Source organism: Gopherus evgoodei, chromosome 3 (genome assembly GCF_007399415.2).
Source record: "Gopherus evgoodei ecotype Sinaloan lineage chromosome 3, rGopEvg1_v1.p, whole genome shotgun sequence".
Taxonomy (NCBI): domain Eukaryota; kingdom Metazoa; phylum Chordata; order Testudines; family Testudinidae; genus Gopherus; species Gopherus evgoodei.
In genome coordinates this window covers 174338961-174362074 of record NC_044324.1, presented here as the reverse complement: position 1 = coordinate 174362074, position 23114 = coordinate 174338961, and the positions used below count along the sequence as shown (strand labels likewise).

The 23114-nt window shown below is 43.6% G+C and overlaps 1 protein-coding gene across 3 annotated transcripts in view; it reads left to right on the top strand.

Annotated features, from left to right (window-relative positions):
* MARK1 (microtubule affinity regulating kinase 1) overlaps positions 1 to 23114 on the top strand; it is a 108464-nt gene that overhangs the window by 27313 nt on the left and 58037 nt on the right. For all 3 annotated transcript variants that reach the window (XM_030557474.1, XM_030557473.1, XM_030557471.1), the window contains exons 2-3: positions 20812 to 21015; positions 21702 to 21755. In XM_030557474.1, coding sequence (XP_030413334.1) covers positions 20812 to 21015; positions 21702 to 21755 — 258 coding nt within the window. The remainder of the gene's footprint in view (positions 1 to 20811; positions 21016 to 21701; positions 21756 to 23114) is intronic.

Below are 23114 nucleotides of genomic sequence, written 5' to 3'. Positions count from 1 at the left end.
TGGAAAATACAGTAGTAAGATATATATGTGTATATACACACAGAGGACATGAAAAAATGGGTGTTCCCATACTAACTATAAGAGAGTAATTGGATAAAGTGGGCTATTATCAGCAGGAGAAAAAAAAACAGTTAACAGTTGGAAATGGGCCATCTTGATTATCACTACAAAAGGTTTTTTTCCCCCTCTTGCTGATAGTAACCCACCTTGATTTGTCTCGTTAGAGTTGGCAACCCCCATTTTTTCATGTCCTCTTTGTGTATATATCTTCCTACTGCATTTTCCACTGCATGCATCCGATGAAGTGGATTTTAGCTCACGAAAGCTTATGCTCAAATAAATTGGTTAATCTCTAAGGTGCCACAAGTACTCTTTGTTCTTTTTACTGATACAGACTAACAGGGCTAGCATTCTGAAATCAGTAACGTCACTAGCACCAAAGAAACAGTTATACAAAATATACTAAAATAGCAGAACAAAGAACAAGACACCCAGGATGCTACCATTGATGATAAAAACAAACCACAATCCTTTATGACAAATATAACCTATTTGCTTTCTCTTGTTATAAAACACCTTATACTAAATCTTCTTTGCTGCTTATTTTGTGTCAAGTTATATATAAATATGAATACTGACATTTGTAGGATAAGAGACAGTAATATTCAATTAAATCTCTTCCATTGTAGCTGTTGACAAAGGGTATCAGAGTTTGTTAGTAACACCTTAGTACAGTTTATGGTATGAAACCCCAGAATAAGAAATTATTTTTTTTTCTTGATCTTATAACCTATTCTTTTCTTGCTGAAGGAACTGGAAAATAAAGAGAGCTCTATTTTTTAAATACAATATATGAAAGAAATAAACAATAGGAAAAATAATTTCTGTTTCCTGAATTGTGTTCGAGGAGAAGTACGTGGTTTATCAGAAATGTTTCATCTTTAAATATCCATAAATTATACATATCTTCGTAGAATGTTTTGTTCAAAACCCACATTTTTGGTTCAAAGCGTAGTTTACATGGCATATCCTAATAGCCGTAAGTGGACCACATTAACTATTGTCCATTTAGCCCATCGGACAAACTGAACCTATTAGCATTTCAAGGTAGTGCTTTGTGCAAGCTATGCAAATATATGTACTGCACAGTCAAATTTCTTAAATAACTATCAGAAGATAAGATTTAAAGATGAAAGGAAGACCAAAGCTAAATTAACAAATTTGCAATGTTTTAGTCACATCAAAGCAGAGAAACTAGGAATGGTTATATATACGTTCACCTATTCTTATTTTATCATATCTTCTTAGCCTTTTTGTAATATTATGATTGATTTCAATAGTTTAAATTCTGTTCAGCTTAGAGAGTTTCCCAGAAGTGCATTAAGCTACATGATTTAATTTCTGTTGCATGTGGGTTCATTCATTCTCCATGTACAGCTACATTGCATGCCTCTCTTGGTGACATGTAGAGTATATACATCACAGGCCTCCCTAGCATCGGTATAAATAAAGTTGTAGTAGATGGTGAATAAGGACAGGCCTGGACCCTGGTCCATTTTGATCAGTTTCACGACCAGTGGGTTTTTAAATTGGACAGTTTCATGTTTTCAGCTGTTTACATCTGAAATTTCATGGTATTGTAACCGTGGGGGTCACAAACCAAAAGGTGTCCGAAGTGGGTCTCCTCTCCCCCAGGAGCTGCCATGCAAGGGAAGGATAAGTCCTGTTCCTCCCCAGCCCAGCAGGGTCTTGCAGCTAGGAGCCCCGTGGCTGGGTCACTTCCAGGAGCAGGAGGAGATTGGACCCACCTTCACAAGTGGTCTTCAGCTGCAGGAACCTCCCAGTGCTTCCTGCAGCAGGGGCATTCGGGGGTGGGTCTGCTCTCCCCCTGAGAGCAAGATCGGCTATGCAGGGGAAGGACAAGTCCTTTCACTTCACAACCAAGCAGGGACTTGCAGCTAGGAGCCCCCTGGCTGAGGTGTTCCCAGCAGCAAGGGGGAGATCAGATTTCACAGGGAAGGGCTTATTTCGTGGACTGTGACATGTTTTTCACAGCCCTGAAATTGATAGGGCCCTACCTATACATCTCTCTACACACACAAGCAGCACCTCCCCCGTCTACACTGCTAAGTCATTTCCTAGTGTCCAGCTCTGCTGGAGCCTTTCCCTGCTGCCCTCCCCTCCGCCAAAGTCTTTCACTGACATGCGTAACTCTTCACTGACATGTGGACGCTGCAGTGTGTAACTACATAGACTCTGCACGCTGCCGCAAGAAGTGTGGTGTAGATGTGGCCTCTGAGCGGCATCTTTCAGACTATTGAGCATTTTGAAGATAAGGATTTATGATGAAAAATTTTTAAATAAAATTATACAGAAAGCCAGCATAGTGAATGGAGGACAGGCTGAATGTGCTCACGGTAGTCCATGTTGCTGACAGGATATGCAGCCGTGTTCTGTGCTACTGTATCTCATGATAAACTGTCAAAGGCTGTAGAGAGAACCAGCGGAGTAAGAATGGATGTCTCCTCCATCAAAGAACAGCGGGGTGATGATCCAATAGGACTACTAATGCTGTTTCCATTACATGTTTTGTCTTAAAACCAAATTGTGCTGAATCTAGGATTATTGACTTTGACTAAATGAGCTTGTAGGTATCCTTTGGCTAGCTTCTATAAGCTAGGTCAGAAATGAACAGTTTGAAACTGAGCAGTAACTAGCTAGATTCCATGCATCTAGTGTACGTTTCTTCAAGGTTGGTCACATCGTTCTGTGTTCTGAAGAAGGAAAGGTAAATTCCTCCACTGAATAAGTCAGTGAATGTTTTAGTTAGAAGTACCGGTTGCTTGTGACTCACTCTTGCCTCCAAAAAGAGCTGGGATTAGGACACAGCATCAAGGTGACCAGTGCTTACTGTAGCATGAAGGTGGTGGTTTGTGGCTGGTGTAGAGGGGATTGTAACCATTCAGCTTGAGAAATGTGTGATTTGTTTCAGCAAATCTGGAGGATCCTTGTATGAGTATAGTCATCCTCTTTATCCCACCTGCCATATCAACCCAGTTTAATATTTGAAAAAACTCTGGCTCATATCCAGTAGACTACACACCGCCTAAAATTTTAAATACCCAATTACAAACCCAAGCTCTTCAATACAAAATGTTAGTTCTTCAGTATTTCCAATAGGTTGGTTAATAATTTGTACATTCTAAAAAAAACCAAAAAAAACCCTAAACAGAATTATTTTCCTCTTCCCACCTGCCTTGTTTTTGTTCCCCTTTAGCCTCTCTTCCTTTTTGCATGCACTCAGAGAGACTGAGGTTCATAAGAAGTCTTTGCAGTATTCATCTAAGGTTAACAAGTATGGGCTCTGGTGTATCAGGGCTAAAAGCAAATTCCAGAATTTAGGTCCCCTGCATAGAACAGTGTCAATTGCTGTTTTCTCTGTTATGGAGGCACTAGTTGTGACTCTCTAACAGAACTCAACCTTTTGAATTAAAAACAAGATTTCAAACTCTTTATTTTATGGCACTATACAGTTTATCATCCCCAAACTTACAGCACTTACTCTTTTGAATACAGAATACATTTTATAAGAATTCACAATTAAACCAGTTAATTTGAGTTAAAATTAATTAAAAATTATTTCCTTTAAGAAACATAGAACTTTTGCTTGTCCTGAATTGTCTTAATGGAATAACAGACGTGTTCAATTTAAACTATATGTAAAGTTTAAATCTTGTATGTAGGCTATAATTGAAGTAAATAGATTACAATTAATCGGTTATTAATAATTCTTATATTTAATTATGATTTAATTTCAAGGCTCAGATAAACAGCTCAGTAAATCACAAGCAGGGTTACTGTGACATCAGAAATAAATCAACTAATCACCAACTTCTCTCTCCAGCTAATTTGCGTGCATCACATCTGTTGGTTGTAATGATTCGCTAGCATACCAGAGACTAGACACATGTCAAATTCTCATTGGTAAATTACTTGGCTCAACTGTCACTGCTAATTACAGATTAAGTGGCTGCATGCTGGCTTTGGCATCAGTGCTTGAAAGGCTCCCCATGGCATAACGGCTTCTGTTACATATGTACTGAGGCAGCATTGTCAATAGAATTGAAGTAGGAGTGCAGGGAAGCCCTTAACACACAAATAAGTTGAGACTCGGAGACTCTGCTTTCTCCTCACCCTAACTAACTCAGGCCTCTAAATTTAATAGGTCAATTGCAAATTAAAGTCCAGATTCACCAGCACACTTAAGTTGTTTTTTGTCACTCTGGTAATACAAGGCAGCTGCAATCTTAACTGATCTAGATAGTATGCTTGGGCTGATATTAGTCTGATATTTTGGGGTATCAGTGATTCTTCTTCAGGTGATATTTCTTCTAGTATGTGTGCACATGTGCTCCAAGAACCTGAAAATGGAGAATTTTTACTAGTGATATCTGTTGGTCTGCTCCTGTGCCGCCTCGTGCTCCCAACCAATGGTATGCCACCTCAACAAAGGTGAAAGGTTTTTACTCAAGGTATTTCCTCATTCCCAAAAAGAAGGGGGTTTTGAAAGACCCATCTTGGATCTCAGACAACTAAATGTCTTTACACAGCATTTGAGGTTCAGGATGACCACCCTGGCCTTTGATTTCCTCCCTAAATGAAGGTAACTGGTTTGTAGCTCTTGACTGGATGCCTGTTTTCCATAGAGACATTCATCCAGTCCACAGGAGACTCCTGTGCTTTATGGTGAACCTAGATCATTATCAATACAGAGTAATTCCCTTTGGTCTATCAGTGGCCTCCAGAGCTTTACAAAGCTGCTGTCGTTGGTAGCGACACACTCGTGTTGCCAGGACAGCCCAGTATTTCCTCACCTCTATGACTGGCTGCTCACGGTATAATTCACAGCCTCCTTCAAGCCATAGGACTTAAGTGAACCTGGAAAAGTGTACTTTAGTACCAATGCAAATTATGGACTTTTTTGGAGTGACTACAAACTTGATTTCAAGTAGTACATATCTACATGAGGACAGATGTTCTGAGGGACCTCCGGTCAAAATGAGCCCTCAAATGACAGAATAAAGATGTAACTGGAGATAAGAGAGAGTGATGGAAACAAGTGGTTACAATACAAAAAATACAAATACAATACAAAAACCATAAAACATGGGTCTACACTTATTAATAGTTACCTTTACTATGTTATAGAGTAGATTTTCCTCCACAAGTTCAGTTTTTTGCAGAACTGGCTGGTTGCAGACAAATCAGGATCCAAGGGTTCATGAATGCCTAGCCTGCTCCTTAAGGAGTTTCCTCAGTTAATTGATGCAGAGTGTTTTTCCACACACTCAGTCATACTAAAAAACAATCTCTTGTTTCTATTCATAGACAGGGTGAACCCCTGTCTTGTTATAAAGTTTCCTTTTTGTGTTTTAAGTGGCTTTGACTCTGTCATGGCTTCTGCTTGTTCTTCGTTCTAAGTCTTACTAGTGTGCAAGGCTAAACAATTTACCCTTGCATTGCATCACTGGCTAGAAGGGGTGTGGTGGTAACTTCCTTATACCCTAATAGGACATTACTGAAATATCCTGGTGACTAATCTTTACTTTTTACTCCAAGTCCATAAAGCATACGTTCAATATAAATATATTGTTCCTTAAATGTTACCAGTGCATACATCTTGCAGTGATTTGAGTCTAGACAAGTTACAAGCTGTCTGTAGACACTCTACATGACTTATAGAAATGAAGGGACCTCAAGAAGTCATCAAGTCCACCCCTCTATGCTGAGGGGGACCAGGTAAATCTAGACCATCACAGACCAACGTTGTTCTGTAAAACTTCCAGTGATGTGAGTTCCACAGCCTCCCTTGGAAGTCTATTCCAGAGTTTAACTATCCTCGTAGTTAGAAAGCTTTTCCAAATAATAAACCTAAATGTCCCTTGCTGCAGATTAATTCATTACTACTTGTCCTGCCATCAGTGGACACAGAGAACAGTTGATCAGTCCTTTTTAGAACAGCCTTTGACATATTTGATGACCGTTATCAGGTCCCCCCTCAGTCTTCTTTCTGACGCTCCCTCCCCTCCCCAAACATTTCCTCACAGGTTAAGTTTTCTAAACCATATTTCATTTTTGTTGCTTTCCTCTGGACTCTCTCCAATTTGTCCACATTGTTCCTGAAGTGTGGTGCCCAGAATTGGACAAAGTACTGCAGTTGAGGCCTCACCAGTGCCAAGGAGAGCGAGACAAGTGCCTCCTTTGTCTTACATGTAACTCTCATATTAGTACACCCCAGAATAACCATTTTCACAGCTGCATCACATTGTTGACTCAATTCAATTTGTGAATACTACCACATTCTTTTCAGCAATACTGCTACCAATTATTCCCCACTTTGTAGTTGTGCATTTGATTTTTCCGTCATAAGTGAAGTACTTTGCATTTGTCTTTTATTGAAATGCATCTTGTTGAATTCAGACCAATTTTCTAATTTGTCACGGTCCTTTTGAATTGTAATCCTGTCCTCCAAAGTTTTTGTAGCCCATCCCAGCTTGGTGTCATCTGCAAATTTTCTAAGTATACTCTCAACTCCGTTATCTAAATCCTTTATTGAAGATACTGAATAGTATTGGACCCAGGACTAGCCCATGCAGGACCTCAGTAGATACACCCTCACAGTTTGACAATGAACTATTGATAACTACTCTTTTGACTACTATCTTTCAAGTAGTTTTGCTCATGCCTTGGAGTAAATTCATCTAGATTGTATTTAGCTAAGTTTCTTAGGAAACTGTCATGTGCGACATTGTCGAAAGTCTTACTAAAATATGTCACATTGTCATGGTATAATTCCCCACTCTGAACCTTAGCGTTCAAAAGATGGGGTACCAGCATGAATTCCTCTAAGCTCAATTACCAGCTTAGTACTTGTAGCGCTGCCACCAACCAGGAATTCCAGTGCCTGGTACACTCTGGTCCCCCCAAAACCTTACCCGGGGACCCCCAAGACCCAGACCCTCTGGATCTTAACACAAGGAAAGTAAACCCTTTCCCTCACCGTTGCCTCTCCCAGGCTTCCCCTCCCTGGGTTACTCTGGAAGATCACTGTGATTCAAACGCCTTGAATCTTAAAGCAGAGAGGAAAATCCACCTCCCCCCCCCTTCTCTCTTCCCCTCCCAGACTCTCCGTGAGAGAGAAAGTAATCCTAACCCAGAGAGAAAATTAACCTTTCTCTCCCCCTTCCCTCCTTTCTCCCCACCAATTCCCCGGTGAATCCAGTCCCAGTCCCCTGGGGTCTCACCAGAATAAAAAAAAAAACAATCAGGTTCTTAAACAAGAAAAGCTTTTAATTAAAGAAAGAAAAAACAGTAAAAATTATCTTCGTAATTTTAAGATGGAATATGTTACAGGGTTTTTCAGCTATAGGCACTGGGAATACCCTCCCAGCCTAAGTATACAAGTACAAATTAAAATCCTTTCAGCAAAATACAAATTTGAACTCCTTCCAGCCAAATACACATTTGCAAATAAAGAAAACAAACATAAGCCTAACTCGCCTATTCTACCTGGTACTTACTGTTCTGGACATACAAGAGACTGTATCAGAGAGAGTGGAGAGAAACCTGGTTGCACGTCTGGTCACTCTCAGAACCCAGTGAGAACAACCACCAAAAACTAACAGAGCACACACAAACTTCCCTCTCTCAAGATTTGAAAGTATCCTGTCCCCTGATTGGTCCTCTGGTCAGGTGACAGCCTGGCTCACTGATCTTGTTAACCCTTTACAGGCAAAAGAGATATGAAGTACTTCTGTTCTATTAACTCTTATCTGTTTATGACACACATCTACAGCTTCCTCCCTATCCACTGATCTGGTAATCCTTGTTGAAGAAAGAAATTGGGTTGGTTTGACATGATTTGTTCATGATAAATCGGTGCTGGCTATTCCTTAGAATCCTATTACCCTATAGGTGCTTATGAATTGCTTCTTAAATAATTTGTTCCGGTATCTTTCCAGGAATTGAAGTTAGGCTGACTGATCTATAATTTCCTGGGTATTCATTGTTCCCCTTTTTGAAGATAGGTACTATGTCTGCCCTTCTCCAGTCCTGTAGGACCTCATCCTTGGATAAATATCCTGTAAGATATGTATTTGGTGTAATGAGTTTGTCCAATCCAAGGTGAGAGCTCTTTGCTAAGGGTCTCTGTGTCACAGATAGCTTCTGCACAAAGAGGAGGGAGACCTATCAAGCTCTGGAATTGGTGCATCTGTCACCAGATTCCCCCTCTTGGCTTTGTACTGCCTGGGAGTAGTGAACACCTTGTCAGCCTCAGAAGGCACTTCGACAGAGACCACAAGTGGGAACTATGTAACTCAGTGATATAGAACATTTTCTAGCTGTTTCCCATTGTGGGACGACTTTGTGTCCTAAGGCAACAAATTATGCCAGTCTGCTGTTCCTGAGCAGCTTAGAGTCATGATTCCAATGGGGATGCAGTCCTAGTTCAGTGGCAGGAGCTGGTGATGTATGCCTTCCCACCCATCCATCTTTTACCCTAAGTCCTGAGAAAAATCAAGGAGGACAGTGTGTCTGTTATTTTAGTGGTGCTCTGCTGGCCAAGGCAGTTTTGGTTTCCTAGCTTCCTACAGATGTCCGCACAACCATGCATACAAATCCTACAATTTCTGAACCCGTTGACATAGGACAAAGGCAAGACCAAACATCCTAGGCATTACACCCTGGTTCAAGCTCCTTTAGCAGAAGTATCCATTGGCACAACGATCCTACAGTTGGTGGTGCAGCTTGGTTCACTGCACCCTCTTCCTCAACGAATACTGATTAGGACTACAGTGGAAATATACATAGGGACCATCACTCGAAAAAGAAAGAGAGGTTACTTAGTAATTGGAGTTCTTTGAGATACGCAGTCCGTATATGTATTTCACTACCTGCTTCAGAGCCTTTCCTAAGGTGATTTGCAGTAGAGAACGAACTGCAGAGGTGGTCAAGCTGCGTTCCACTTATGCCCTTGGTTGAGTGCACGAGGAGGCACAGGGAGCAGTCATGGACCAACAGATACGGCTAGTAAAAAATTTCCAGTTCCGGGCACATGGAGCCCATGGTGAAATGTGCATAGGGCCCACACATCTCAAAGAACTCCGGTCACTGTAATGCAAGTAACCTTTCTGTCTGCCCTTAAAAGTTAACCTTAATTCGTTTTAAAAACGCAGTACATTCTTCTTATGTGGCATCTCCATTACTAGAGGTTTGCAACCATGGTAGTCCATTTTGTACAATTCCCTGCTAATCACTTTGTGAATAAACAATCCTTCTGATTGACCCAAGGTATTGTATTGTTCATCCAAGAGCTCTTTTTTCTGCTGCTTGTTCTTCTGCCATCATCTTTCCTTTCTAGTGCCTGTAATGTGCATTGCCTGCTGAATCCCTTAATGAGCTTTGCATATCAAATCTTTCCTTTCATAAGATCTGACTAGCATTAATGTTAATACAGTGCCTATCTTCAAATCATTAGGTATATTGCATAGTAGCATTCTCCTGGGATGTCTTTAGTATTTGTGTATGACATTGTACACACTTTTTAAAAAGTAAGGAAATTCCCAGAAACAAAGCAACATTAAAATACAGTAAAGATTGGGAGTATATATCAGTAACATTAAATGTTAAAAAAAATTTGAGGCTGTTGCAATTAGCTCCAAACAAGCATTATAAACCCAGGAAACTTAAGAGTTAAAGTTACACTTCAAAAGAAATCCAAACAGGTAAGAAATGCAAATAAGGCTCCTGACAACCTTAACTCTGCCCCATAGTGATGCTTTGGCAGGGGTGCAGGGAAGAGAATCACGTGGTTTCTAAAAATCAACAAATTATGCTGTTCAACTGCTGGAAGGTTTTGAAATGTCCTCAGAAAGTAATTTCTTGGCACTTTTTTTCTTTCCTGGTTGGTTGACAAAGCTTTTAGAATTTAGAGCTTGCAAAGGTATTTAGTGCCCCTGAAATGGCACTTTTTAATTATCACACAACTACTTGATATACAATGAACCATAAATAACAAGTACAGAGACAACAAACTCCTGCAGAACGCCAAATTCAGAGTTAGATGCAGTAATTCCAAGTAATGCATATGTAATGCTTACATTGTCTAAGCCAGGGGTCAGCAACCTTTCAGAAGCAGTGTGCCGAGTCTTCATTTATTCACTCTAAGGGTATAGCTACACTTACAGTTTTGCAGCGCTGGTAGTTACAGCTGTGTTAGTACAGCTGTGTAGGGCCAGCGCTGCAGAGTGGCCACACCTACAGCAACCAGCGCTGCAGTGTGGCCACATTTACAGCACTTGCAGCGCTGTTGGGAGTGGTGCATTGTGGGCAGCTATCCCACAGAGCACCTCGTCCCATTTTGGCGCTGTGGCTTGTGGGAAGGGGAAGGAAGTGTGCGGGTCTTTCCGCTTCCTGTTCCAACGCCCCGTGGTGCTTTGCTACACATTCCGAGCAGGTTGGCGGCATTGTGATTCTGCAGCGCGATTTCTGCGGTTTTTGTTATAAATGGAGCCTGAGCTGCTGAGGACCTTGCTGATGAATGTTGCCAGCACATCACGCATGGCAGTGGAGCTATTCCTTCAGCTGCAAAGTGAGAGTGACAGTGACAGTGAGGAGTCAGACGATGATATTGAATCGCCTGACGGTGAAGACACTAAATTGCTTGTGACAGCAACAGACGTGCTCAGCACCGTGGAACGGCGCCTTTGGGCTCGGGAAACCAGCACTCAGTGGTGGGATCACATCGTCCTGCAACCTTGGGATGATGAGCAGTGGCTGCAGAACTTTCGGATGAGAAAAGCCACTTTCATGGCACTGTGTGCTGAGCTCGCCCCTACCCTGCGGCGCAGGGACACGAGATTGAGAGCTGCCCTGCCAGTGGAGAAGTGGGTGGCTATTGCAATCTGGAAGCTGGCAACTCCAGACTGCTTCCGATCGGTGGCGAACCAGTTTGGAGTGGGAAAGTCGACTGTTGGAATGGTGCTGATGCAAGTTTGCACAGCCATTAATCGCACCCTGCTAAGAAGAACTGTGACTCTTGGGAATGTGCAGGACATTGTGGATGGCTTTGAAGAAATGGGTTTCCCTAACTGTGGAGGGGCAATAGATGGGACGCGTATTCCTATTCTGTCACCACCCCACCTGGTATCAGAGTACGTTAATCGCAAGGGGTATTTCTCCGTGGTTCTGCAAGCACGTGTGGATCACCGTGGACGTTTCACTGACATTTACTCAGGATGGCCTGGAAAGGTGCATGATGCACGCATCTTTCGGAACAGTGCCCTGTTCAGGAGGCTGAGGGCCGGGACTTTTTTCCCAGACCGCAAGGTCACAGTAGGGTACGTCGAAATGCCCACTGTGATCCTTGGAGACCCCGCTTACCCCTTAATGCCATGGCTCATGAAACCGTATACAGGGAAGCTTGACAGGAGCAAGGACCGGTTCAACTACAGGCTGAGCCGGTGCAGAATGACTGTGGAGTGTGCTTTTGGCCGTTTGAAAGCCCGCTGGAGGTGTCTTTATGGGAAGCTAGATTTGGGGGAAAGCAGCATCTCCGCTGTTATATCCGCGTGCTGTACCCTCCATAATATTTGTGAAGGGAAGGATGAAAGATTCAGTGAGGAATGGACCTCCGAGGTTCGACGCCTAGAGGATGAGTTTGCTCAGCCAGAGAGCAGAGCTAATAGGGAGGCCCAGGAAAGGGCTTCAAGGATTAGGGATGCTTTAAGGGAGCAATTTGATGCTGAGAGCCAACAGTAATGTTTGGTGCATTTGATGTGCTTTGCTGTACCTTGGGGTACAATATTTACCACTTCCAGCAATAATATAACGTAGTGAAAAAGAAAAAATATCCTTTATTCAACATACAGTACATAAAAGGCAAGGGGGTTGGGGTGGTGGACTGTACATTCAGAGGTTTGAATATGTCCTATTTTGATCACTATTCAATGTCTGCTGCACTTCAGGATTACTATGCTGCAGGGTAATGGGGGTGGAGTGAACAGGGTAAGAATTATAGTTATCAGGGCTGGTAGGTGATTGTACAGGTGTTGGGGGCAGCTGGGGGTAATAAGAAACTGGCTGCTGGAGCAAGTTGTTTTGTGGAAATACTGGGGAACAAGAAAGAGGTCTTTGGGAGGGCTGTGGGTTACAACGGTACATATTTGTCTGCATGGCTACGAGAGACTCGAAAGACTCAGTTTGGCGAGCCAGGAGGCTTATCATCTGCTTTGTGGTTTTTTTGGCAGACAGTTCCTTTCTCCTGCTTTCTTTTTGCCTCCATTCATGTACACTCTGTCTCCATTCATACATTTTCTCTCTCCATTCCTGTGTCTTCCTACTTTCTCTGTTGTAGTGACTCATAACTGATTTGATCAATTCCTCTTTTGATTTTCTGGGATTTCGTCTCAAGTTCTGCAATCTACGTGAGGCCGGTGATCCGGCTGCATTAGTCAAGGTCACTAGAAAAAAGAGAGAGAGAACCATGTAATACACAGAGGCTACATTGTTTATTATCACACAGTGAAGGACTTTTTAGACTTTTGGTGGCATCCTTCTCACATACCTCACATAACACAGAGAGGGCAGGGAAGCTAAAGTCATGGCGAGCAATGGGGTGAGTGGTTTTCCCCCGAGTTCCCCTTGGGAGTGGGAATTGACCGATGGGTCACTGGGGTTTATCTGCACTGGGTACAGGAGGTAGCTGGTGTCCTGAACAGGGGACAGTAGTGAACAGGAAGGTGGCGAGCTGCTGCGGGGGGGGGGGGGAGTGTTGGGCTTTGGTACGTGTTCACGCCGTCCTGCTGGTGTGTGTGTGTGTGGGGGAAACGCACAACGCACCGCGGTGCTGGATGCCTGCTTGGAGGGGGGTGCATAACACCGGAGCACACCGCTGGGCTAGCTACGTGCTGGGAGGGGGGTTCATAACACCGGAGCGCACCGCGGGGCTAGCTATGTGCTGGGAGGGGGGTGGGGAACACCGGAGCGCACCGCGGTGCTGGATGCCTGCTTGGAGGGGGGTGCATAATACCGGAGCGCACCGCGGGGCTAGCTATGTGCTGGGAGGGGGGTGGGGAACACCGGAGTGCACCGCGTGGCTGGCTACGTGCTTGGAGGGGGGGGGGGTAAACAACAGAGCACAATGGGCTGTGGAAATGCGAACCTGGCGCCCTGCACTCAAGTATCCCTAAATTCTCAACAGGGTTTCCTACTGCCAGACATATCACTGCTGCGTGTTATCTGGGAAGAAAGGGAGGGTCTTCTACAGCAATGTGGATACCGCCCTGGCCCCTATGCAGCTTGCCTGTGTGCAGCCATGGTTTCCCCAACCCTCGCTGCACAGTGGATCGGACGAGTTAGCCTGACCGGGACAAGGACCACGGTGGCTCTCCCGATCAACTTGAGAAAGCAAATTGCAAACGCTCTGGCTGCAACTTTTCAAGAGATTACCGAGGCAGATTACAGAGACGTGATAGAGCAAATCAATGGGCTATTCCACGTTTAGGCATGCATGCAGGCAGCCATAACCCAAACCCTCCTCTCCCAAAACATAAAAATCTGCTTACCCCGAGCACGATCCTCAGTTTCTTCCTCACCGTCAACTTCCTGCTGCTGCGACTGGCTAGCCTCCTCCTGGCTTGAGAAGAGCTCCTGGCTGCATGTGTACTGGGACTCCAGGGTGTCTCCCTCCACGCCAGTAGCCTCACTGTCGCTTTCCTCTACACCCTCCCCCACTTCTCCCTGCTGTGAACTCTCCATCGTGGTCCTCGAATTGGCAGTGGGGTCACACCCAAGTATGGCATCCAGCTCCTGGTAAAAACGGCAGGTTGTGGGTGCAGCTCCTGAGCGGCGATTTCCCTCACGAGCTTTGCAGTAAGCACTCCTCAGCTCTTTTATTTTGACCCTGCACTGCAACGCGTCCCGTTCATGGCCCCTTCTCATCAAGGACTGCGATATCTGCCCATAGGTATCATAATTTCTCCTTCTGGAGCGCAGCTGTGCTTGCACAGCCTCCTCTCCCCAAACACTTATGAGGTCCTGCAGCTCTGCATTGGTCCATGCTGGGGCTCATTTGGTGTGTGGAGGCATGGTCGCTGATTGATTGATTGATTAATTGCACTCCACACCTGGCTGAGCAAACAGGAAGGGGATTTTTAAAATTCCCGGGGCATTTAAAGGAGGGGTCAGGTGAGCCCAGGACAGTGGAGTTTGCATGATTACCAGAGAGGCTTCTAAGGTATGCTGGGATACCTACTTATGCCACGGAGGTCAATAAAAATGCTGGTGGGTGTCTAGACTTGCTGATCCAGTGCTGGATCCTCTGCACCCGAGGCTCGACCGGGTGTACAGCCAGCGCTGCAACCAGGGAGTTGCAGTGCTGGCCGTGCTGTGCAAGTGTGTACACATCCTAAGTTGCAGCGCTGTAACCCCCTCACCAGCGCTGCAACTCTGTAGTGTAGCCAAGGCCTAAATTTAAGGTTTCCCATGCCAGTAATACATTTTTACGTTTTTTAGAAGGTCTCTCTCTAAGTCTATATATTATATAACTAAACTAGTGTTGAATTGTAAAATAAACAAGGTTTTCAAAATGTTTAAGAAGCTTCATTTAAAATGAAATTAAAATGTTGATCTTACACCGCCAGCCTGCTCAGCCCGCTGCTGCTCTGGGGTTCTGTTCACCTAGGCCGGCAGTGGGCTGAATGAGGCCTGCGGTCGGGACCCCGGCTGGCAAGGGTCTATCAGCCAGAACCCCAGACCAGCAGCGGACTATGCGGGGCCGGCAGCCAGGATCCAGAGGGCTGGGGGTGGGCTGGAGTCAGGGCTGGGGACTGGAGATGTCAGGGCAGGGGGGGGCTAAGCATGGGTGGGGGTGCCAGAGTCAGGGCTAGGATTGGGAGAAGGATGAAGGAGTCAAGTGGAGGTCTGGGTGTGTATGAGGGAGGTACAGGGCTCAGGGCACGGACCTGGGGGGTGTGCGGGGCTCAGGGCAGAGGGCATGGTGTGTGTGTGCATGTGTGTGTGCGTGCGCGGGGGAGGGTCAGGGCTCAAGGAAGAGGGCTTGGTGACTGTCCCCCTAAGAACTCCCAAACCCACTTCTCCTTGTCCCCTGACTACCCTTTCCTGGGACCCCTATTCCCAACTGCCCCCCTGGACCTCACCCCTATCTAAGCCTCCCTATTCCTTATCCCCAGACTGGACCCTACCCCCTACCTGTCCCCTGACGGCCCCAACCCTTATTCACACCTCCATCCTCAAACAGACCCCCAGGACTCCCATGCCCCATCCAACCGCTCCCCGCCCCCTGACAGGACCCCCAGGACTCCCATGCCCCATCCAACCACTCCCCCCCACTCCCTGCCTGCCTCAACCCCTCTCCACACCCCTGCCTCCTGACAGGACCACCAGAACTCCCAACTCATACCGCTCCCCCAACTCCTTGTCCCCTGACCACCCCCTCCAGAGACCCCCCCCCCAACTGCCTCCACCAGGACCCTCCTTGCTCCCGGTCCCCTGACTGCCCTGACCCCTATCCACCCGCTGCCCCCTCACAAACCCCGGGGCTCCCATGCCCCGTCCAACCCCCCATACTCCCTGACTGCCCCCTCCAGAGACCCCCGCCCCTAGCCACCCCCAAGATCCCACCCCCTCCATCCAACCCATCCTGCTCCCTGCCCCCTGACTGCCCCCTGCCCTGGGCCCTTTACCTCGAGGCTCCACGCAGAGCCAGGCACGCTACCCTGTGGCAGAGCACAGCCCCGGCCCTCAGAGCTCTGCGCACGGCAGCAGCATGGCTCCAGTTGAGCAGGGAGCGTGTCTGCCCCCCACAGAGCCAAATGCTGCCCCGCAGGAGCGCGCAGCCCCAACCCCCACCCCCACCCCCAGAGCGCTGCGCGCGGCAGCAGGGCTCCAGGGAAAGGGAGAAGGCGGGGGGAGGGGCCGGCAGCTTGCTGCATTCGGCCCAGCGGTCTGGCCCGGGAGTGCGGACCCTGCAGCTTGCCGTGCTGGGAGATTGGGGCCGTTTGCCCACCCCGTGTGCATGGCTATGCTTCTGCTCCCTGCCCCTGCGAGGGGAGCAGAGGGCAGAGGAGAGCGGGCCAGGCTGGGCAGAATTTTTAATGGCACGCTGGAGTCCTGGCAGGCTCCAGCGTGCCGTATTTGGCATGCGTGCCCTAGGTTGCCGACCCCTTGTCTAAGCTTTTACTTGGATCTAATTTGACTGATTTAACTTTTTAGGCATAGCCTGATTTTCTTCTTATCTACACATTGTTTAATACTGTTTGTTTAGAGGAGGTTGGTGAATACTTCAGGTTTCTTGTTCAAACTTTTCTGCAAAGTCTCCAACAAAGGAAAGCAAAAGAGAGAATGAAACAGCTGTAATCCTGGAAGGTAGTCTGATTTATTTAAATATGGAAACCCTAATAACCAGATTAAACAACAAAAACAACCCAAAAAACCAACCAAACAAAAAAACCCCAAACCAAACACTGTCTGTCTTTAATACCTTGAAAGTTCCTAGAATCACCCTTATTGGGTGATGTGTTGTCTGTTTTAGACTGGTCCTACATCATTTGTATGATGCTGATGTAAGATTAGTAACTGTTTCCCCTGCAAAATCTGGATGAAATGACATGTCTCATGAAGAAGTCACCACTCTGCGTATTGTCTGTTCATCATCTACTCCAGCAGGTGTCTTTAAATCCCTACTCAAGGTGCACTTATCCTATTATGCCTATGGAAATTAACTCATAAAGTCTAGTTGGATGCCACTCGTATTTCTGACAGCTGTTTATACATTACAGCTATAGCAAACTTGATCTGACACTGTCTAGTTGTAGATGGTAAATGTAGAATGTAACCATACATTCAAATCACTCTCTCCCCCAGTCTGTTTATACTTGCATCTTGTCTTGAGTTAGTAAGAGATGATTCCAGCCAAGAAAAGTCAAAAATTTGCTTGTACAGCATCTCGCACTTGGGTACAACTGTAATATAATAAGGAAAAATCTTAAAATCCTCTTTCTGCAGCCTTTTCGTGATGTGTGCAAAATTTTTCTTAGGCTCTTCGTTGATGTTTTTACATACAGTTAAGTAAGACCTGCTTACCTTCATGTGCTGGAAGAAACTTTTTGAAGTTTTTGGCCTAGTGTGAGAGTCTATTTCCAAGTCTAATGGAAACATTTTTATTTAATTACATGTTTTTAAAGTGCACATAACATGCTATCATTTTATTAGTCAAATGAACATTTTCTGTCTTGTATATGCAACCTAGACATTACAGAATTGTGTTGGCGTATGAGAACTTGAAAGTAATATTGAGTATAAACAAAGCGAAAGAAATTAGTGTATTTTTACTATGCAAGTTAGTGCAAAAATTAAATGATATACTTCTAAAGCTACACCCTCAATCATTTTTAATAATTTATCATGGTGGTAGTGACCTAAGTTATTTTTCTTGTTGCAATTTACTTATACTAATGAAGGGCTTGAAGTACTACTCAAAAAGCAGTTTTAAATAATCCGAATTATGCAGCACTTTCCCCCTTCATAGATTTTTAAGGCCAGAAGGGAATGTTATGATATGCTTTGTGCTCCTGCGTATTATACACCTTAGAACGTCTTGCTTTAATTTTTGCATCAAGCACAGTAACTTCTGGTTGAAACTAAGGCGAGTTTCTTACATATTGAGTCTTAATTTAGACTTCATGATCCACTGCTTTCCTTGGTGAATTGTTCCATGGTTAATTACTCTTACTGTTAAAAATATGCACATTGTTTTCACTTTGAATTTGTCAACTTCCAGACACTGGCTTTTGATATGCTTTTGTTTGCTAGATTAAAGAGCCCACTGCTATCAGATACCATTCTCCCTGTGTAGGGACTTAGACTGTGATCAAATCACAGATTGAGTTTCTTAAAAGTCCCTCGTTGTAAGGCATCTTTTCCGAAATTTGAATGATTTTTGTAGATCTTTTTAGTCATTTCATATTTTTCAAAGTCCATTTTAAAGTGTGGACAGCAGAACTGGACACAGGTTTCCACTAGTAGTCTCACTAATGCAGTATACAGAGGTAATACCAACTCCCTACTTTCATTTAGTGCTCGCTTGTTCAGACTTGTCATCTCAGATTAACAGCACCTCTGCCCCCTCTGTTATCCTCCCCAAGAGCGCTCATTTAGGTCTGAGGCCTCCAGCTGGCACCTCTCTAAGGGCTTGTCTTCACTACCCAGGAGATGGATACTGCTGCAATCCATGCAGCAGGTGTTGATTTTAGCAGGTCTAGTGATGACCCGCTAAATAGACAGCAGAGCAGTTTCTGGTCAACTCCAGTACTAGGGTGACCAGATGTCCCGATTTTATAGGGACTGTCCTGATTTGGGGGTCTTTTTCTTATATAGGCTCCTATTACCCCCCACCTCCATCCCAGTTTTTCACAGTTGCTGTCTGGTCACACTATTGAGTACTCCAGGCAAGTTGACTGAAAAATATCTCCCGTTGACGCAGCACAGTGAAGATACTGGGGTAAGTTGACCTAAGCTATGTAGTGTAACTTAGGTCGACTTAGAGCTTGTCTTCACTACCAGGGTAGGGGCAGAGACCCACATCCCTCTCCCTCCACATTGATGGATGTAGTCTTGGAGTCTCCCTTCAGTACTTTTTTGACTCTCTCTGACCTTAGTCCTGCATCTACGGCTTGTGCTCTCTCAAAGGACAATTGACACTGTTTACTGGTGACCAGCCAGCTTTCACAAAACATAGTACATGTTGAGGACAAAATGGTTACAGAGAAAACATAATAAAACAGTTTGCATGCCGGTTATACTTATCAAGTGTCACCCGTCTTCCATATGGAGATCCTGGCAGTTTCCAGTCCTTCAGATCCTTCCAGCAGGGTTTTGCCCTATTGGTTACAATTTCATGTCCGTTTTTGGATCACAATGCAGAATCTGCATCTGTTTACATTGACTCATTATACCAAAAGCCCTTTCTTTGTCTGTTGGGCATCTTGAACCTGTTTGAAATCATTATATGCAATTCTGCCCAGGAAGTGGTACTTCTCTGCAGTCGTTTACCATTCCCACTGATTTGGGCTCAGGAGGGAGCTTGGTAATCCTCCCCTATACAGCTAGAATACAATCCCTAGCTCACGAATGTAAACATATAACATTTACAGATGCGCAAGTTTGATGAATAGGCCTATGGACCATATTGTCTTGTGCATCTCAGTGTAGCTGTCATTTTAAGTTTCCATGCTTCCAGGGTCTCACATCTGTCCCACATACATCCAAGGATCTTGTTGTCCCTGTTAGTCACCTGTCACAGTGGGAACTTCTTTCGGTTGGTTATCAACCAGGACCTGTAGGTCCTCTTCAGTCTCTGCTGTACAGAATACAGGCCCACATTCTGGGCTAAACTTACTACGTGGGCAGAGACTATAGAAATAATGTAATGGTGTTCCTTACCTTGAACACTGCATTCAGCTTTGTCCACATCTTAAATTTACAAATGTAAATTTGGATGCTCTTGAAGGAAGCAGGTGCTTTCCTACAATGTGAAGGTAATGACTAAAGGCAGAACTCTGCCTTCCAGTACATATGTACAACTGCCATTGATGTTGGACAATTTGGGTGTGGGTGGAGGTGGGAAGAGTTTAACGATAACTGGTTTAGAAGGAAAAAGTAAAATGATACAAGTATTATGCATTTTATATACCTCTATGTAAAATACCAGTTGAGTGCGTGCTAACACTCTGGCTTATAACACAAGAAGGGAATACAAGGGATATTTTCAAGCTGGGATCTCCTGAGCACAGATGTAATTTTGTGCAGATATAAACACTTGCATGGTTTTTTTTGGTTTTTTCTTTTGTGGGGGGCAGTTTGTTGCGCTTTGAGGCGGGAGGAAGTGATGTTGTATATACATGTGATGTCGTATGTGCAACACCAGGAAGCAGAGATAGTCACTTGAAGGCTGAGATATGGAGACACAGTAGGATCACGCTACTGACTTTTACACTAGAACTGTGAAACTGTTACTGGTGGTCAGGACAGTCTTTTTATTTCTTTGTTTTCGTGACTTATTAGCAATGGACTTGATAGATGTGGGAATATTTTTTATAGAAAACCGTCCATTTTATTAAAACTAGGGTGCTAATAACTTCAGAATTTTTTTTCTAGAGAAAGTGTGGAAGTAAAAGTTATGAAAGTAAAAATATTCTTTGGAGCAAAGTTGGCTTTTAAGATTTTTATTCTCCATCTCGAGTACAGTTTTACTGGAAACATTTTCAGACAAATGATAAATCCATCTTTCTTGCAATGTGCAAAAATATACTCTTTTTATTCATAACTTCCAGAAAAATAAGGGTGATTGTTTAAAGATGAAAGTACTTTTATATTTTTTTAAGGGCTCAAAGATGTTTACATCAAGATTTGATAATTAACAAATACATACTATATCACAATTTGTTCTGTTTTAATAGCACACTTTCATATTTGAAGAAAAAACTGTGTATGCTTTAATTGTTTTTGAGTCTAAATATCGCCCTTGCTTACATTTAGAAGCAGCTGTAATGTGCCTCTGAATTTCTTTCTTGATGTATAAATCAAACTTCACCTAGTGGCAACAAATCTGCTTAAGCTACAGTTGAAAGTTTTATTGACCAAGTTTTTTAAAAATTGGGGACTCAGATTTTTACTCTTAAAATATTTTGTAACTGTTTAAAACCTGTGTGGTTTTGTTTTGTTTCCTTATAGCATACCTCTGTGGATGGATACGCTGAACCACATGTCCAACCCACCAAATCGAGTAGCAGACAAAACATCCCCCGATGTAGAAACTCAATTACATCTACAAATGAAGAACACCCTCACATTGGAAATTATCGCTTACTAAAAACAATAGGAAAAGGAAATTTTGCCAAAGTGAAGCTGGCAAGACATGTTCTTACTGGAAGAGAAGTAAGCTTTTTGAGTGTGGCTAATGAAGTATTTTGTATTGCCTTCATGTGTGGTCTTCTAATAAATATTACGAACATTGTTTCCAACTGCATCCTTGATTGAGACTTATTTAATATTGCAAAATATAATGCAATGAAAATAGAGCCAGTTGCAGTATGTGTGAAGATAGAATTTTCATTTTTGTACTGAAAATTCTTTTCAGAAAACTTTTCTTTTTTGGAGAGGCTGTGTAGTTTAAGTCAGATGTTAGGTTGTCTATTATTATTTATTTTTTCCTGAAAGGAACAAATAAATAATTTCTATCCTTTTCTCTTCCCTCCTCCCTCCTAGCCTCTCCCCTCTCCTCTTCCTCCAGGAAGAAAATTCAGGCACCTCCAAAAGAAAATGAAAATATCTTATTGGGATCTCATCTGTGTTTCTGTGCAATGTTACATTTTCCACAGTGCTGGCAGGAGTGTAAAAGTGACTGTGCTACTGAAGCTGCAATGGAAAGTGATAAAGCACAGTTGGATTCTTATTAAGAAATTCTGCTAGATGGAGTGGAAGATAGATTGGCAAATGTGCCCATTGTACGCACGCTTTTATAGCTATGATTATGCACATTAGATATGCAATGTGTTTAGCTACTAACATGCACATTTTTGTCAGAGCTTTTCACAAGTTTAGTAATACCTGTTTTTCCCCAGGTTGCTGTGAAAATAATAGATAAAACCCAGCTAAATCCCACCAGTCTACAAAAGGTAAGAACTGAACCTTTGTAATTTTGTAAACAATTGAACTGTGCTGCCAAGGAAAGTAAAGATGATTTTTTTGACCTCTTTATATCAAAAATCAGAAGTCTTTGGTTGTGCTGACTATTGCATGTATGCTGCTGAGGCATAAAGTGGTGTCCTGCTATCCTAGCTGTATCCGGATTCCCAATTGTGCTGACAATGGTTTTTGAACATGGTTCTTAGTTGCTCACTTCTCCCCTCATCTCCCTCTTCTCCCCCCACCCTATCTCTCTCCCCCAGCAGGTTTTGTTTTGCTGGGTCTGAAAACTGTCATTTGAAGTTTTGCTACCAGTCAAATGTAGGATCATTCTATATAAAAATGTCTATCTCCTCACTTAAAATCTAGGGAACAGTAGTTTTCCCTAATTAAACTTGTCCTGTTGGATTGTCCGTAATAATGAAACACATTTTGAGGAGTCAAAGTTAGTAAGACTTAATTGACTTGAAGCTCTGTTTGTGTATATTTCAATTTTATTAAAAATATTTGTTGTTCAAGGGATTCTTGTCAATTACTTTGCTTATATATAATCTCACAGAAATTACTTAAGTGGTTACAGAAACTGCTGGTTTGTTTGTCTGGCTTCCTGTTTCTCTGGTTAGTACAAACTATTCATAAACCCCTTATAGGCCATCCATATTATTGTGATAACCGTATTGGCCCATGATGGGCCAACTCAGAGCTTCTGGTTTTCAGTGAAGAGTTGATTGATTTATTTTAAGTATGTGCATGACAGATCATTTGTCCTAAATTTTGGCCGTTTTCCAGTGTTTCTTTAAGGTTTAAAAGCAGCAGAGTCCTGTGGGACCTTACAGACTAACAGATGTATTGGAGCACGAGCTTTCATGGGTGAATGCCCACATCCGACAAAGTGGGCATTCACCCACGAAAGCTCGTGCTCCAATATGTCTGTTAGTCTATAAGGTGCCACAGGACTCTTTGCTGCTTTTACAGATCCAGACTAACACGGCTACCCCTCTGATACTTTAAGGTTTAAGTTCACTCAGATATGGAAAATCCATACAAAAGCCCTCTATCCTTCCTAATTAAGTTCCATAGTAGATTGGAATAGCCATATGGGGAGCTTCTATACCCCACAAAGGTAATCTTCATGCTAATGCCACTTAGGCTAGCTAAGAGGGGACCATTTGGGATGTGCCTCGCTGCCTATTGCTGGGGTGAATTCACCTCTCTCATCCTTGTTCAGTTCCTCATAGAAAGCTTTGTGTTGGGATGGATGAATTTCGTGAGAAGAGGGGATAAAAAATTAGTAGAAAGCAAGAGATGCACTCTGAAAACACTCATGCTGATTAGCTAGTGTTTTGTAA